This window comes from Gymnoscopelus braueri (assembly GCF_963280865.1).
Source record: "Gymnoscopelus braueri genome assembly, chromosome: 16".
Taxonomy (NCBI): domain Eukaryota; kingdom Metazoa; phylum Chordata; class Actinopteri; order Myctophiformes; family Myctophidae; genus Gymnoscopelus; species Gymnoscopelus braueri.
The window spans coordinates 26,663,278-26,681,891 of record NC_137616.1 but is presented as its reverse complement, the minus strand read 5'-3'; the positions used below and the strand labels follow the sequence as shown (position 1 = coordinate 26,681,891).

Below are 18,614 nucleotides of genomic sequence, written 5' to 3'. Positions count from 1 at the left end.
CTGACCTTTATCTGATCTAATTTTGATACGTCTAGATTAAACATGACTGTTGTTTATTACTTGTTTCACTTTGAGAAAGAGGTCCCTCCATCGGCCATTCAGTAGAAGCAGCTGCTGTTTGAGGTCCAGTGACACTATCTCGTCACACGTCTCGATCAGAAAGTTTCCTGCGTCGTTCATGACGTTGTGCTGATCCATCCAGTGGTTGAGAATCCTGAAGAACTCCTGAGAAGAGAGGATGGAAACGGAGTCAGAACCTCAGTGCTTATGGTTGGATTTCGCACATACACTTGCACACATGCACGCACGCACTAACACACGCACACGCTTTAGCATTCAAACATATATTGCCCTCTAAAACACTGCTATTTTTGTAATGTACTCTATTGTTGTAAATAGTAAATTAGCATCTTTGCTAAAACCGGTGTATTAACATTACATTGATATGTATTGTTCATTAATATGCAGTGTCCCGTCTAAATAAACAAATAAAATAAAGTAAAGTACATAGACAGGTACAGTACAGATGCTAGACAGACAGACAGACAGACAGACAGACAGACACAGTAGATAGATAGATACTGTAGGTAGGTAGATATGAGTAAGGAAGAAAAAAATGAAAATGTACAGTAGAATTGAAAGAGATTACATTTGGGGTAATTGGCTGTGTAATCCTCTGGGCTTGGTTAGTGGGGAATGGGGATAATAATCAGGATTGAAGTAACCATGGTGATGTGAAGGCATGTGGAAGGCCAAGGGGATCATCTGATACTCATAGTGGATTTGACTCCTCTCACTAGATACAAAATCCTTTAAAATATGGCATGCATTGATTAGTACCACTGCGTCATATTTCAAACCATCAAATTTGTACATGTCTGGAGGGGAATTTTCTAGGATGCGAAAATCTTTAGCAGTCACCCAAAATGCATTTCTCATTAATGTGTCAGAGATATTTACATGTACAGTAGCAATATGCTGCTGTAAGCTCAATTAATACTCCTGCTTGCCGACATGCACAGATCTTCGAGTGATGCAACGCGTTGTTAGCTTGAAGCTCTGTTCTTGTTGGCTAGCAACGGCGTCATGCGATAAGAGTATAAATTAGGCATTAGACTTCATACCCGCTTGGTGTTCTCAGGCTGGCCCAGGGCTGCCTCTGCATCCTCCAGCCAGGCCTGTAAGGAGGCCACGGTGGAGGTGTACCTCTCCCAGTTGGACAGCACCTCATCCAGCATGCTCCTCACACTGCGTACCTCCACAGACAGACTCCTCCACTGGGTCACCACCTCCCGCATGAACCTCCGCACACCAGTCTCCCCTTCATCCACTGGAGGAGGGATAGAAATAAATAAATAAGGCTGGGCGGCTGTAGCTGCGTGGGTAGTCTGGAAATCGTAACGTCAACCAGTTTGACCCCTCATATATGTGTTGAAGTGTCCCTGTGCAAGACCCTTAAGCGCCAACAACTTGTGCTCATCATAGCCACCTGAGCAGCCATCAGCTGGGTGAAGCTGTAAAAGCCTCCTCTCTCAGGGAACAAGAAAAATACTCCCTAATAATAATATCTCGCAACCCACACTATTTAATCTTAATCACTTCTTTCATTATTATTTCAAATGCCTTTTCCAAATTTTTCTCCCCCAAGGTTAAAGAAAATGGATGGTCAGCCCTAGTTTGAGACTAATTGATTACAAAGGGGTTAAAAACAGAGGCCCAGGAGTACACACACACACACACACACACACACACACACACACACACACACACACACACACACACACACACACACACACACACACACACACACACACACACACACACACACACACACACACACACATGTGACCTCAAAAATATTCTCGCTACATGAGGGATGTGGTGTTTTTGCTTATGTGATCCATCATAGTGGTCCAGAATCCTCAGGCTCACATACTTTGTAACACAAGTGCAAAACTCCAGCCAGTCAATATGGAACTAGGAACTGCATTACCCCCAGAAAATAACCTATTTTAAATTCACATCAATAAGCCAGTGCAATTGCAACCAAATGGCAGAAAATTACATATCGAACCCCCCTCGTCCTCCCGACATCAATTCGCGATAGCAGAAAAGCCTTTAGAAAGATCCCAAAAGATGGGCCACAATCTGGCCAATCAAAGCCCACGGCAGGGACTACCAGCTGGGCTTATGGGGACTACATTTTTTGGGGTCGACCAATCAAGCCTCCGATCTCCTGATTCTCGCCACACCTCACTTCCCTCCTCTGCATACCCTAAAGCTGTGCAACTCTGGAACTTAATGAAACCAACAAGCTAGCTCTGTTAGTGCCCAGAGACAGTAGAAGTGGAGCAGCCGCTAGCTAACTAATGGAGTAGTATTCCCTGCTGAGAGCTGGGAGTGGAGGAACCTCATTTAGCAGTAGCCTGGAGACCTCACTTTTACCGACCAGTAAAACAGAAAGGGGGAGATGGAGGAGAGTCTGATTGGTTATTGAGTTGTTGAGAGGGGATATGATTGAAGGTGAGATACTGTATATTGTGAGATACTCAGCGCTCATGGTATGTCAGATAGGACACATTTTGCCCCAGGGAACCATTCAATGGCAGATAACAGCATCCTCAAAACCACCAAGAATACACACATTTAATAATCAATAGGGACCGATTACGGAATTCAATGCACAAATAGTGACATATAGCACATTCAACATTAAACACATGAATGCCCTTTCCAGAAAGGTTAACTTATGAATATTGCTAAAACATATTACAAATCAATTAGAAGGCTTGACATTTCTTCTCTCACCTGAGCCATCAGCGCTGACATAGAGCTCAGCAGAATGCTTCAGAGACTGGAACAATGACTCATAATTCTCAAAGAAATGTTGCTTTTCCACAAATGTCTAGAGGAGACAGGAGACATGGGTGAAATTTAATAAGATGTTAATGAAAGATCCCTTGATGTCAAAACCTGAAGGAAATCCTATTCGAGAAGACACCGCGTCCCCAGACATTTTACTTATCAAAGATCTCTCCAATTTTTCCAGAGCTCAATTTATGGCCTACATTGTATGGCAGGGTAATATGGATAATAAATATCAAACTATGCCATTTTGATTCATATAGCACGTAGACTAATCTTAAATCGTAATATACAAAATGACAGTGTGTGTAAAACCCAAATAAAGATCAAGTAATAGTGTTGTCCACAGAGAGATTTTTTGTATTCTAAAACAAAATCTACATCTAGAAATAATTTATATTTTTCCTGATTTCCTATAGGCCTACCTGCATGGGAACGCAGACAATGAATGTGAGGCATTTTCAGGATAACTAGCCTCGTAATTCAACATCCAATTTATACAGAGTGATATTGTATACGGTACGGCTGAGCTTACAACATAGTTTTGGAGCATCACTTCAACGGACTCCCGTCGGCCATATTTGATGATCCAAGACTTGAGTTTGGACTCTGCCTGGATGAGAAAAGCCTGCATGTGGTGCTGGTTCTCCAGAAATTCCATCTTGGCCAGGTGGGCATTGGAAGAGGTGGACACATAGTTCATCCTAAAAGAGAGTCCACATGGGACATATTGCTATGATTCATATTTTCTTTTACTTCCTATGAATTGCCAATGTGAATTTGCGCCACAGCAATATCCTGTGTTAATTTAAACCTGAAATGGACCCACTCTCAGACTTAAATGAACACAGTATGTTGTTGCGTAATGTTGCAATTCCCTGATTAGTTACAGGTTATTAAACATACACATTACAACATACACATACACATAAACAAGACACTTGGATTATACTGTGAGAGTTGTGTGGGATTTTTTGGGGTGATTTTTTATATAGTTTTGCTGTTGTAAATCTTGGAGCCTATTTTCTTCAATTCATCACGTATTTTCTTCGTTTTTGGATTCTTCATTCACTATGAAGGAAACATTCTCCTTGAATTCAAGGCTTAACATGGTTAGTAATTGATAGAAAAACATCATGTTGAGGGTGAAGTATTCCATTAAACTAAAATAACCAATCTGTTTCCATGTGCCTGTTTTCCATGTGGATTGCATCTTTGATGACGATATGTTCCTCTAATGTGTTGGTCCAGACTGGAAGTTGGGGGTGTTGGTTGTGACTACTACCTCTCTGCCATGTCCTGGAGCTGGTCAGGGGGAACGGATATCCCATCAATGCTTCTGTCCCGATGGATCCTCTGAAAGACCTGCTTGTGACTCTCCAGGCTTTTCAACACATCCTGCACAACATGTACGTAGTATATGAGAAACACACATTAACATGCGCACACACACACACACAGACATAGACAAATAATTGAAACACTGAACACAAACACTTTGTGTTCAGTGCATTTGGGAATTGTTTATGAAACTGCACACGCACAGGGCCCCAAATAGTGAATGTATTCCACATTGCCTATAACATGTACAACAATGTGTCAAGTTAACCCAAGTCAGGATTCAAAGCTCAATAATTGTGTTTTTTTATGATGTGTGCATCCACTTTTATTCAAATTAATCTGTAACGTCTGATTTATACTTATGCCGAAAATTGTCGATCTACAAGATCTGTGAGCTGGTACAGTAGATCTGCTATTTTCTGCGCGCAACGCAGGTGTGCAACCAAGTATAAGTTAAGCATACAGTAACAAACAAATCTTCTGTTTTCAAATCTTCTGTTTTCCTCCATGCTAACCTTGTGCTGCTCCAGGGTCCTGTGGACAGTGTTGGCTGTCTCATCGGGTGCCGGTTGGACTGTGATCTCTTGACGCAGCGCCCCCTCAGCCTGGTGCAGCCACAGTCCCACCGTGCCAAGAGGAGAAGGCAGGGACCTGTCCAACAGCAGGTGCCAGTCCAGGAGCTGAGAGGAGTACGGGTACAACAGTTAATTGAACTAATATTTTTAATCGATAATTGAATAAAATAATCGATTAATAATCAATCAATATTTTGGGAATGTCATTATAGATTTTTTTTGTGTAAAAAGAAGGATATAGTAAAAACAGCCGATCTACAAGCTCAAAAGGCGTTACGCCTTGTGAGTTTGTAGATCTGCTATTTTTGATTATTCTATCATTCGATTAATCAAAAAAGTTGTAGATAATAGAATAATCGCTAAGAAAATAATGGATAGTTGCAGCCCTAGAGAGGAGGTCAACAGGATAGATCTCAAAGTGAAAATGGTGGTAGGAGCTCAAAGACAAAAAATATGTTTTATTTGATTTTTTATTAATTATTTTTTATGATACAGAATCAGACTTATTTTGTTCTACCTCAGTTTCTATTATCTATTGTATTGTCTATCTAGGTGCATTACAATAAATTGCTATGGAAAAGACAACTTACTACTTACTGTACATGCCAATATGAAAATGTGACAATGCGACGCTAGAGCGGATTCAATTCATGTCCCAATTAATTCAGTTGAATTCTCAATAGGAGGGACATAAGCAGCTGTTCTAATTGACCTACTGTGACATCAAACTTGCATAATATCCTGCATATTACGTGCAGGTCAGGATACTAGCTTTTCTTGGTCCACATAAATTAACCAGTCCCAGTTATTTTCTGACCGTGTATTTTGGAATAGAAAACAACCTCTCTCAGTCATAATTTACCAGTAGCTGTGGTTTAATTGGCAACTTGGCCATGAGGCTAACAGGTGATTGTGCTTACTGTAAAGCCTGATTTATACTTAGTCGCTCGCTGGTGTCGCGTGCAGAAAATAGCCCCTCTAGAAGCTCACAACGCATTGCTAAATGTGACATGTTGCGAGCTTGTAGCTCTGCTATTTTCGGTGCGCGACACCGGAGCACAGCAAAGTATAACACCAGTACACCACCATTACTCTCACCCTATTGGAGACTCTTTCCAAAGCCTGTTTGACCAGCGCCTGATCTACGGTCAGAATTCCGTCCCTCTGCGTGGACTGCAATGCTGCTTCCACCTGCTTCCTCCTCATTTCCAGCTGGACACGCAGACTCTTGAAGAGCTAAAGACACCAAAACAAAAAAAGGCAAAAGTGGGGAAATCTATAATGATGCTATGCCATGAAAATAAAAATCCATTCAACATTCAAGAAACAGCCTGCACAAATCATAAGAAGTGTCAATTCAATGAAATCCTCTCCACTAGTCAGTAGACTCAGTACTACCACATCGTATTGCAGACTAATTACACATTCACTGTCAGAAACTGTTGCTAATTGTTCTTAAATCCTCTCCCTTGCTGTGGCTTTACATTCCCTGACTTCACAGAACAATGTACAAAGGAAATGTGGGATATCCCTCATTATGCTGCCAAATATGGAACATATCCTGAGGCTTGGTGGAATAAACCTGATTGGTTGAAATATGGCAGCGTAATGCCACTGATCAGACTGATAGTTTTATTGTCTGTGTGTCTGCCCAGACGCACATGTTGCATCTGTGGTGCTTTCATGTGTGTGTATAGTGTGTGTGTGTGTGTGTGTGTGTGTGTGTGTGTGTGTGTGTGTGTGTGTGTGTGTGTGTGTGTGCGTGCGTGCGTGCGTGCGTGCGTGCGTGCGTGCGTGCGTGCGTGCGTGCGTGCGTGCGTGCGTGCGTGCGTGCGTGCGTGCGTGCGTGCGTGCGTGCGTGCATGAGATTTTCAGTGCCATGTTAGAACTGTTCTTGAATGTGCACAGACTTGCTCTTGGAGTTCCTTCTCTCGTTCTCTCGGGCAAACGAAAACACAGACACAAATACGCCCACACACATACTGTACATAAACAATGACACACCACGGCAATGCACACGCACACACAAACCTGGTATTGCTGACTGAGATTGCCCTCAATCTCCTGGGCTTGTGCAGCGTCTCTCTCCAGCTGGTCAAGCCACATCTTCAGCTCCCTGAGGCTCTTGCGCTGCTCTCTCTGGGAGGCCGGGAGGGGCAAAGGAGTGGAGGAGAGTGGACAACACAATGAAGACAAAGGGATGGAATGCAAGAAACAGGAGTGACATAAAGACAAAGGAGAGGAGAAGCAGAAAAACGGGAGGATGGAGAGGCAAAGTGATTAGAAAACTCAAAGTGCAGGCGGAGGGAGATGTTTGAGGGCCGGCGGATGAAAGGATGGAGGGGGGTTAGAGGTATAAAGAGAGGGCACAGTGTGTACTGTTAAACATGTGTTCTATTAATCAACCGTAACCCCCCACCAAGACATAATCTCAAAACCAACTGCTGCTAAAAGCACTCATTTTAGAACCATGTTAAAGACCCCCTACTAAATTCTCATTGGATTTTTAAATAGCCATGACAATAATCCCATCCCACTCAAAAGCTGATTAGAAAGCCTATTTAATTCTAAAGCTATTCAGTTCCAGTTTTCTTTTCTTTTTTATTGATTCGCTTTGGCCCCTTTAGGCAGCCCAGCCTCAAATTCTATTCTTTGTTTGGGTTTCCGCCGTGAAGATGGAGTTTCCTATTTCCAAGGGGAAGCATTCTATTCTATCTACCAAACCACACTCCCCCTGTACATGAACATGTACAGTTCATTTTATATCTATGCTTCCATTATCCTTTATATTATTATTTTTCAAATATATATATCTTCATTTTTATGTTTCAAAAACAAAAGACAAACAAAACAAAACAAAATACAGGCTCTAATTGACATTTGCAAGGGTGAGAGTGAGACAAAAGCATTATTTAAACATTACAAATCTCAGTGGGTTAGTAAGACGAATGTCAGGAGCAAGCTATCTGACACCAACACCACAACTACGACAACTATAAACAGCAAGGAACATCACAGCCTGACACAGAAGCGAGAACGGTTAGCGTGGCTTCACAGTGTGTCAGAGCTCCTGACACCGCAACCTTAACAAACAAACCCACCTCTGTTCACAAGCCTTCCATCAAACACGTTGCACCAATGTGCACTGCTACGCCAGGGGGCCCTCATTGTCATGCTAATGGAGAAATGGGAGCCACAGTTCTTGGTGGTAATGGTAATAAATGGTAATATATCGCATCATATTATACAGGACTTCCTCTTGTTATCATCGCTGGTGAAACCCCAGGGCAGTAACATCCCCTCAGGTGAGATAAAGTGACAGTATTAACAAATGGTTCCCTATTCTACATGAAAATCAACGTTAACCTTACCCACACAATGTACAGTAGGTACCAATACTGTAATTCAATAATATAGCCATAGCAAATAAACCCTGATGTAATTTATATGGTAAGTGTGCGGTGTGCAAGGGAGAACCTAAAGCCTGATTTTAGCTGCGTGCCATCTCGCACCCGAAAATAGCAGATCTACAAGCCCACAATGCGTTGTGCTGGGAGGGACACGTTGTGAGCCTGTAGATCTGCAATTTCTGGCGCACGAAACACCCGCTCACAAGTATAATGCTCTTTAATGATATTCAGCTGCAAAGTTTGATGGAAAGCTTGCCCAAGGGACCTTAATTTACTATACAACCTACCTCCAACATTTCCTCAATATCTCGAGGAGCAAGACCGAACTGTAGGACAGAGGCAGCAACAACAACCACAGGAGAACAGTCATCACACAACAACCACGAGAGACCAGAGAGAGACAGACAAGGAAATATGCCTATAACATACACTCCATCGTACGATGGTGTCGTGCATAGAAAATAGCGAATCTACAAGCTTTTTATGTTGGCTATTTTTGGCACACGCCACCGTCGTATACAACAAAGTATAAATTAGCCTATACACCAAGAGAAAGATGTGCAAAAAGGAAGTAATCAAGAACAGGAAACATACGACCAAACCTGGGCCAACATTTAGACACTGGAACTCATTCCTAGTATTTGTTTAAATTTGCTTGCTGTACCAGATGGGTGGAGTTTACCACATTAGTAAAATTTTGATAAAAGTCACAGAGTTCTAGGGACAATGAATGTAACTATGTGGCAAACCCCACATGTGTGCCACCGGATATATATATATGTATATATATATATATATATATATATATATATATATATATATATATATATATATATATATATATATATATATATATATATATATATATATATATATATATATATATATATATATATATATATACATATATATACATATATATACATATATATACATATATATATATATATATATATATATATATATATATATATATATATACACACACACACACACACACACACACACACACACACATGTCTCAGCCATGTATTAATTTGCATATAGTATTGGACCCAGGACTGGACGCTACACTTTAATATAAACTAATGGGGAAGGGGAGAGGTGTTATGGGTAAAGTTAGACACACTGTAGATCAAAATGTGATTTGAGACTAATCAGGAGAGGAAGACGGATCATGCACACTAGGTGAACGATGAAGGGATGCAACTGTGATGAAGAAAGAAATGGCATATATCTACAATGAAAAATCCTGAGTGTTCATTTGACTCGGAAGGTGTAAAAATGGACCAGTAAGGGTGTTAAAGCTGCAATCCATAACTTTCATGTCCTACCTGGGATTTGAACCGGGGCCCCCTGCATAAGCGTCAACTTTCTTTGTTTCTTTTTTTTTACTATAACGCATACCTCATTTAGGAAGGCAAAACATTTCCCTTTTAATTTAATGCACTATCTCTTATCAACCAGTACGTCCTATCCAACCACAAAATCTAAATGTCTTCTAACAGATTAGTTTAAAAACCTATACTTAGTTGATTCTGAAGGGCTCTATACTAAACCTGTCCTGTTTTAGCACTACATTAAATATCTTCTAAACACATTCAGCGTAAATGCTCGATCTACAAGCTGAGCTTGTAGAACGGCTATTTTCGCTCCCCAGAACAGTGATGCTAGGGTTCAAGTGGTTAAAATAAGGTTTTATCCACACAGAAAGGTTATAGCTTTAAATGAACACGGCTTTAAATCAGGATTTTTGCTCTGTAGAACGAAAGAGTGCAGACAGCCAGGCCAGGTTACCTCTTCCTCTGGCAGACCCTCTGAGTCGCTGTGATGGCGGTCAGGATGACACTTCAGGAACTGCGCTACGTAGGTCATGATGGATTTCTCATCAGGCTTGTCTACATCTACATCTGAGGAGGCAAACACAGTAATGCCATTAGCCACAATAACACTGGTAAATGTTTAAACGTAAACATACTCCATGTCTACCATGTTAGGTAAGAAAAGATACGAATGCTAAACCTAGGTCAGCTATTTTTGCTATTCATCTTATTAAATGATGAAGCATTATAGGGCTTAAGTGGTTAAAACAACAGCTCGGACGTCAACATTAGAGCTCATGTGAACGTAGTCAGCAGACGAGGAAGGAGCTAAAATCTAAACTTGAGCTACTTGGTGATTTGCATTCCTGTGGCCATTGACATGAAACTAACAGAGCTGTTTGATTGACATCAGAGAGGGCTAGCCCGTTACATGATCGAACTTCGGCTCTTCAGCACAAGTTTGGTATGGAGGTTCAGCGGTGCTGACTCGCATGGCATAATGATCCTTCATTATCCCGATGTCAAGCTTGATTTGTCAGGGCTCATTCTGACGGGCAAGCGTGAAGGGGCACAGATGGCATTTGGCAGTTTGATTCATGAGCAAATTTGATGCTCTGCTAGATATTAACCGCTGTATTTCTGTACTTTTGAAAAGCCATTTGTATAGGAATATAAGGTAGCTGTTGAATATGATTATTTATGTAATACACATTTATTACATATAAATGATTACACAAAAAAGTTCAGTTGTGTGAATTTTTCTTTGAAGATTTCTGTGGCATTTGGCTTTTATTATTATTAAACCAACTGCAATTATAGAGTAGCCTGTATACAGGTCAGGTGGGAAGCATGCCGTCTTGAAAATGAAGCCAATTAAAACGTTGCAGTTCTCATTAATGGCCTAGAAGGTGTCGCTATTTCCACTCCTGCTGGTTGCAGAAGGATTAACACTCCATTCAAGTGAATGTGTATTTGGCCAGACTTTACACTTGGTTTTATTACTGTAGTAAACATTTTCATAAATACTTCGCTATTTTAAAGCCTTCTTTCAATTGTCACGATATGCGTTTGTGTAAATTATGGTCCGATTCATTTTTACATTGATGATAAAGTAGGGTATGCTTCTACTGGTTCTACCGAGTGAAGACCCGCCCTTGCTGCCCTTCCAGCCAATAGCATTTCCGGTTGCTTTGGTGGATTGGTGGATTTGAATTAGCTGAAAAACAGACTTCAAAACGGGTCTGTAGAAACCAATGGGTGGTTAAGTGGCTCATGCATGTTTAGACAGGCCCATTGCAAGGAAAATGTCTCATGATCATATCAGCCTAAATATTATTTTCAATTATTTAATCACAGTGGGAAAATATAGAAATGTTGATTACCTTCTGGGTCAAGAAGTTGCGGAATGCCCAACTCAGTCTCAGCCAATGAGAAGGCCTCGTGTAGATTCTCTCGGTTGGCTCTCCGCCGTACACACTCCATGTCTACTATGTTAGGTCGGAGGGCAAGGATAACTGCAAAGAATGCTACGCCTGTCCGCCAACTAGGGCCAAAGTCCCTCACATCAATACCTAGACGCCTGGCATGATGGAGGGGACAGAAGACATAAGAACATCATTAGGGACGAGAAAGAGCATAATAGAATAATAGATTTTAATAATCACATGCTACACTGGTACAGGTGATCCAGGATGTAAAGGTCCTCTTTTACACACCGGGAGCATTTATTTTGTGTGGTAAATTCACATTAATTTAAACTGCTTTTGTTCGAATATATTTTCTTTTGTTGCATTTAGCTGTGCACTGTCAAACTTAATCGGGTAAGACCGGTAACACATGTGTGTCATTTTAAGATTTCTTTGCCTATTCAAAGCATACAAGCTTATAGTGAAAAATCGAGATTTATTTGCAAATCTTTGAATATATATATTTTTTAAAGTGAACATTTGTAACTAAAATCTTCACAAAACGCATATCATTGGGGGTCCTTGATATGAAAAAGTTTGAGCACCACTGATATATATAGCAACAATTTTTTCAAAAAACTGTTAGGATTTAGAAGACATTTGTAGATGCGTTCCCGTATTGAATGGGTTAAATAACGAGCGATGACATACTTGGTGGCTGTTTGCTGGACCCATCTGAGCAGAGCTTTCCTGGCCCCACCCTGTGCAGGTGCTAGGAGCTTCCTGTTGACAGGTGGGCTTGTGGCTTCAGTGCTGCTGGCAGAACTGTCCAGTGAGGAGGTGCTGCTGGATGGAGCGTGCAGTATCGTTAAGCTACTGGTCAGCTCCTCGATCTGTCGGACAGGAGAGATCCATAAAAGGTCAGACAGTCATAGCAGGAGTCTGTTCAGGACTGATTGAAGCCTTTAGACATGAGGGTGGAAGGATCGCACACAACAGAGCGATGCTATTTTCTTTAGTTGTCTTTTTAAGCCTTTAGATAAACATTTTCCGTGTATGTTTGTCATTTTTAGAGGCGACAGTGTATTTGTAGTAATTTGCATATGTGTGAAATATGTTACTCGAAAATAGAAAATGTCTAACACATTCTATTAATAATTAATTCATTATGAATGCACACACGTTTACAGATAATGAGTCTTGAAAATATCACTCATCTGACATTCTGGTTCCCCCAATTTCAGCCCCGGGGAATAACAAAGACATTTTTGATAAAAACCCTAAACCTAAACCATAAAACCAGTCTAACAAAAGGGGCCTTACCTGAAAATAGAGTATGATGGTCCACATCAACCCGAGTACAATTGATGGTCGTCCGTCCACGATATCTGTAGAATTGATGTTGACTAGCTTGATCTGTATCAAAACACATATACCAGCATTGGAGCACTTCATATCTGAAACCAAATAACTCCAGATATGGAGTCCGCTTGCAATTCATATAATCTCATATATATGGATTAATGCACACCATTTCCCTCAATCTGCTAATTCAATCTTGTACGTAATATGTTTTCACATAATGTACAATATCCGCAATTCTGTCTCTGTCTGTACATCAAATCTCAATGTAAAAATACATTCATGGCAGTTATGAATATATGTCCAATAAGATAGTGATACTAACCGGAGATCCTCTGTACGCAGACTGGAGTGTGAGTTGGGGGAAATAAGGAAGCAAAGGAGACAGACAGACAGACAGACAGACAGACAGACAGACAGACAGACAGACAGACAGACAGACAGACAGACAGACAGACAGACAGACAGACAGAGATGTTAGAAGTACTGTACTGTGCAGGTTTGATTGAAAGGAAATGCCTCATTGACTGTGGGATGGTAGATAAGAGTCTGTGGTGAGAGAACCTGAATGGGTGGTTGAGAGGTGAGATCTATCTCCTCTACACCGACACAGGGGATTATACCAAAGCAGAGAGAGAGACACTTGCTTTGGCAATGTAAACGTATGTTTTCTCATGCCAATAAAGCTCCTTTGGCAGACAGACAGACAGACAGACAGACAGACAGACAGACAGACAGACAGACAGACAGACAGACAGACAGACAGACAGACAGACAGACAGACAGACAGACAGACAGACAGACAGACAGACAGACAGACAGACAGACAGACAGACAGACAGACAGACAGACAGACAGACAGACAGACAGACACACACACACACACACACACACACACACACACACACACACACACACACAGGGACAGACAGAGACACAGAGAGAGGAACAGAAATCGAGAGACAGGTATTAGAGAAACAGAGGGATAAATAAACAGAGGGGGAGAGAGAGAGAGTGGTGGAGTTGGATGCTGCCAGATGTGGTTAGATAGTGGATATCTAACCTTATCATCACAGAGAGGAGTATATATTACAGAGGAGCTGAAGTGGCACAGCACCACAGGTCATAATAGGTATAAATCGCCACTCCATTATAAGGCGGAGGGCGGCAGATGAGGTTTCCATGGAGAATTGTGGGATATCTAGTTGATGAGAATGCCTGCAGTATATGGCTCCATATTAGAACGCACAGTGGGTTATCATGGCAACCCATCACTGCTATGAGCAGTTGGAATGGTTAATATTAAATTGTTGTGTGTACAGCGTGTGGAAGTGTGTACACACACACACGCGCGTGCACGCACGCACACACACACACACACACACACACACACACACACACACACACACACACACACACACACACACACACTTGAGCAAGCAAAGGAAAACACATTGGAAAACCAACAGGCTCATCATTATTTCCTGTTATGATAGATATATGAGGTAGAAGCACTCACAGGCGTACGGCCCACATCTAACATGGAATGTAAATATGGTCTAGACGTTTTGAATGATTTACACACAGACCACATTTACATAAAATGTTTCACACACACTGACAACTACATACATATACACACAGACACAGACACACACACACACACACACACACACACACACACACACACACACACACACACACACACACACACACACACACACACACACACACACACACACACACACACACACACACACACACACACACACACACACACACACACACACACACACACATACACACACACGTGCAAGCACGCCCATGAACGCACAGAGTGCGCACGCCCACACACAGCTGGCGCAGCATGGCAAAACACAGCCCCATCGCCGTCTCATCTCCAGACTGCAGATTACCGCTTTAGGATTTACAGTTTTAACCCCTGTCACACTTGAGGAAGTCAAATCAATGTCCCCGCAGACGGCAGCTCGCACTTATGGATTTATTTATGTATATCCAAGGACATGCCGGCAGAAGCTCTGGGGATCTAATACTGATCTCACACATGGAGGGGGGGGGGGGTGTTTGATACTAGTGGCCAACTCGTTTCGACTGGACGGGAGGGAGAAATACACTGGGTTTGGACATACGTCTGTCAGCGAGGCGGGGAAGAGGATCCCACCAGGGTTCTTGGAACATGGCAACAAGGATGATGAGAGAGGATGGCATGGAGGAGATGAGACAGACAAAGAATTAAAGCGGGGTAGAGAAGTGAGGAGTTGAAATGACACAGGGGAGGGAAATAAAGCCAGAATATGATGATGAACAGTATTTTTTACTGAAATTAACCCTTTTTCTTTGTCTTTCAAACAAACAAGTACATCAAGCAATATGTATAGATATGTATACAAATGACAAAACATGATTTAATTGGTGGAAGTAAAGAGCTGAATTCTTGAGGTACTGAGACTGAGATTTTTTTTACTGAGACTAAAATACACAAATCACAGAAAAACTAAAAAAAAAATGTTTTGAGGAGCGATTTCATTGATCCATTGCATGATACGTGGATACACAGAGGAGACAGAGTACTGTGGCGCCAGGGGATGAAGTGAGGATAGAATAGCAAAGAAGGAGATTCATTCAACAAAGGGGGGTGAAAGGGGGGAAGAAAGATGAGAGAGAGAGAGGGGTCACAAAGGGTCAGTCAGTGTTTTGTGCCCACAAGGCAGTAGGAGAGCAGCCAGACGGGAGAGAGAAGGAAGAGGGGTAAACAGAGGATTGAACTCTTACCTTCCTGCCCTCCAGGAAGTTGAGCGCTGTACCAATGTTGGAGACGCAGTGGATCCTCCGTAGCTTCTTGCCCTGCTCACATGGCTGGAGGAAAACAGAATAATGATGGGTAGAGATGGAGAGCAAGAGAGAGAGAGAGAGAGAGAGAGAGAGAGAGAGAGAGAGTGGGAGTGAGAGTGAGAGAACACTGTTGTGCAAGCACTGTAGGAAAAACTGAAACTGATTTAGAAAAATTCACGTTTCTTTGTTACAGAAGGTAATAAACACTTTAAACCTGGTGTCCCTATTTTAGCACATTTTCGAAAATGTTTCAAAATTGAAATATTTGTATTAACATTTTCAAATATAGCGATAATAGCAGTGATGTTAATAAACAGGAAAAAACAAACAATTTACTAAATTGTGAATCATAGACAAATACAGAGAATAGAAACAGAAAACCAAGTGAAAAAACACCTCGAGACACAGAGATCAAACCAGAGATGTGCTTGCCCATAAGCAACTGGATCGATCAGACATAAGTAGACAGCTAAGACCTTGGGCAATATTGGTCTACAGGGATATGTGTAGTGTCTATGGATCTGTGGGTCTGTGTGTGTATGTATGTATGTACGTACATGAGTACATACAGTATGTACGTGTGAACCACTATGATCTTTCCTTGTTAATCTGGCTGATCATAATAAAGGCCAAATCTATGTTTATTTCCATGTAATTAAGGCTCGTATTACATTCACGCTGTGATCTATGGTTCTTTTCTCCCGTTAATGTGTTAAGCAAATCTCAGCGGTGATCTTTACAATATAAACAGAGCCAATTGTGATTAATTAAATTGTTTTTAACCCATTAAAACCGGGAAAGCATCCCGTGTCATTTTAGATTTTTGCATTGGCTATTCAAAAATAGCAGATATACAAGCTTGCAGAACGTCACTTGTACATCTGCTATTTTTGAACATTTTTTGAACAATCTTGATAGAACTACTGGTTTAGATTAAGTCATTTGTAGAATCGGCCTCGGGTCTTAATGGGTTAACTGTGATTCAGGCTCTGTGTTCATCAATTTGCATTCCACTGTTATCTGACCAAGGGGGCCTTGTCATATCAGATCAACAGGATCAAATGAAAGAGTTAGAACATAATCCCGCATGGAAAGGGTTTGGAACAGAGCTGGGAACAGCTCTGCAGCCAACAACATCACGTGCAGTGCAACCGACCATGTGGGCTGTGCGTCTCACCAGCTTCTGTCCAGACAGAACCTCCAGCAGAGCCAGAAGCATCACCCCGTCTTGGATGTCCTCAAACAGGTCCGTCACCACCATGGGAGGGACACGCTATATGTGACAAAAAATAAACGTCACCAAAAAGAGATGTGAGATCTTTTGTAAAGACATACTTATTTTGACTTCATCATTGGATTTGATTTGTGAATAAAATCATTGAAGAATGCAGTTTCACTTTTACACACAACAAAAACCTGCGTCCTAGCGGGTTAAGAGTATGTCTGAATATGTCTGAATATTCTATGGAAATAACAATACAATCGGAACTATGCACGAAAACGAAATTCACCCACTTTTTTACTTCTGTAAACCTGTGATGTGACAATAAATCTGATTCTGATTCTGATTCTATGCTCTATCAAACAGTTACAGTACATTTGCTGTTTACATGCGTTATGCCATAGATTCAAACAAATCTTTCCTGGAATGCAACAAATAACTGGGATTGTGGGTTTAACAGCTCTCGCAACGTGCACAAATATGAAACAATCACATGATTTCCCCCTTTAGTCTTAATCTACGCCAAAATTGTGCAATCGTTGCAATGCATACGAGCAAAACGGGGGGGGAAAAGAAGAGCTTATGAAAGGAGAGCTTTCATAACAGTCAAATGATGATTTCAACATGAAACAGGGATAAAAGTAGGCCCTGGTATAAGAGTCGTTTATTACTGACAGACAGATTCAGCCCCAAGTAGAAGCTCACTGAGCTCTAAATGGGGTCTTCAAATCCCAAAATATGCTGATGATTCCCAAAATGAATCCTTCTCATTGACTACCTCCCCTGCCCTGACACAGACTTCCAGACTGGTGAAAATCCACATATCTCTGTTTCGCCCCGACGCCACATCAAGGATTTCTCTTAAAGCACATTCACATGGCGCAGCTGAGGAGAGCTTTAGAGGGGGAAAGCGTTCTGACGAGCGAACCATTCACAAGGAGATTAACAGCAAAAAGAGAGTAAGGGAGAAAGTGAGAAGAGGGAAGGGAGACATACTGTATGTGTGGGTTGAGTGCATGCGTGTGTGTGTGTGTGTGTGTGTGTGTGTGTGTGTGTGTGTGTGTGTGTGTGTGTGTGTGTGTGTGTGTGTGTGTGTGTGTGTGTGTGTGTGTGTGTGTGTGTGTGTGTGTGTGTGTGTGTGTGTGTGTGTGTGTGTGTGTGTGTGTGAGGAGAGAGATGAACAGCCCTTGACACCCAGTCTATATGGGAGGGGGATAATTGAGCAGAAAGACTGGCAGCAAGAAAAATGATAGAAGGCAGTGGGAGAAGGGACGCCAACCTCCCGTCTTTGGAAATTAATTATCAAATGCAGTAGCTCTCATCACTAATTCCTCTTCTCATGTTGTTTCATGGCTTTGGATACTCAAATATTCAGACAGCACTTGACTGTGCCCCTATCATAAAGTGGCAGCACAAAAACACTTACATTTCAGAGGGATAAATTATGCCAAGAGCTAATTGAAGTGACATTCACCTGTTTGTTCATTATAATCCCAAACCTAATGGGGAAATCTTTGAACTAATTACAAAATAAGAAAGTAATATCAATTTCCTCTGTTCAGCCACATCCGCTAAAAAAATAAATAAATCAATGGCCTAATGAGCTAATTACAAGTGAGTGTCTGTGTCATAATTGACTGTGAACAGAGTCATAATTGACTGTGAACAGTGAGAGAGTGTCTGTCTGTTGTCTCATGTGCAGACTGACTGTGAGGATTCTTACAGAGAGAGTCTGTATGTCATTCCAAAATTAAACT

General features: G+C 41.5%; 1 protein-coding gene across 1 annotated transcript in view; it reads right to left on the bottom strand.

Moving 5' to 3' along the window:
* syne1a (spectrin repeat containing, nuclear envelope 1a) overlaps window positions 1-18,614 on the bottom strand; it is a gene marked incomplete at its 5' end in the record, with an annotated part of 171,551 nt that overhangs the window by 144,762 nt on the left and 8,175 nt on the right. Inside the window, 15 exon segments of the mRNA XM_080452284.1 lie at window positions 61-225; window positions 1,125-1,330; window positions 2,809-2,905; window positions 3,401-3,569; window positions 4,151-4,263; window positions 4,722-4,886; window positions 5,880-6,017; window positions 6,813-6,920; window positions 9,989-10,101; window positions 11,397-11,593; window positions 12,132-12,313; window positions 12,744-12,836; window positions 13,108-13,128; window positions 15,576-15,659; window positions 16,813-16,908. Of these exon segments, the coding sequence (XP_080308410.1) occupies window positions 61-225; window positions 1,125-1,330; window positions 2,809-2,905; window positions 3,401-3,569; window positions 4,151-4,263; window positions 4,722-4,886; window positions 5,880-6,017; window positions 6,813-6,920; window positions 9,989-10,101; window positions 11,397-11,593; window positions 12,132-12,313; window positions 12,744-12,836; window positions 13,108-13,128; window positions 15,576-15,659; window positions 16,813-16,908 (1,947 nt within the window).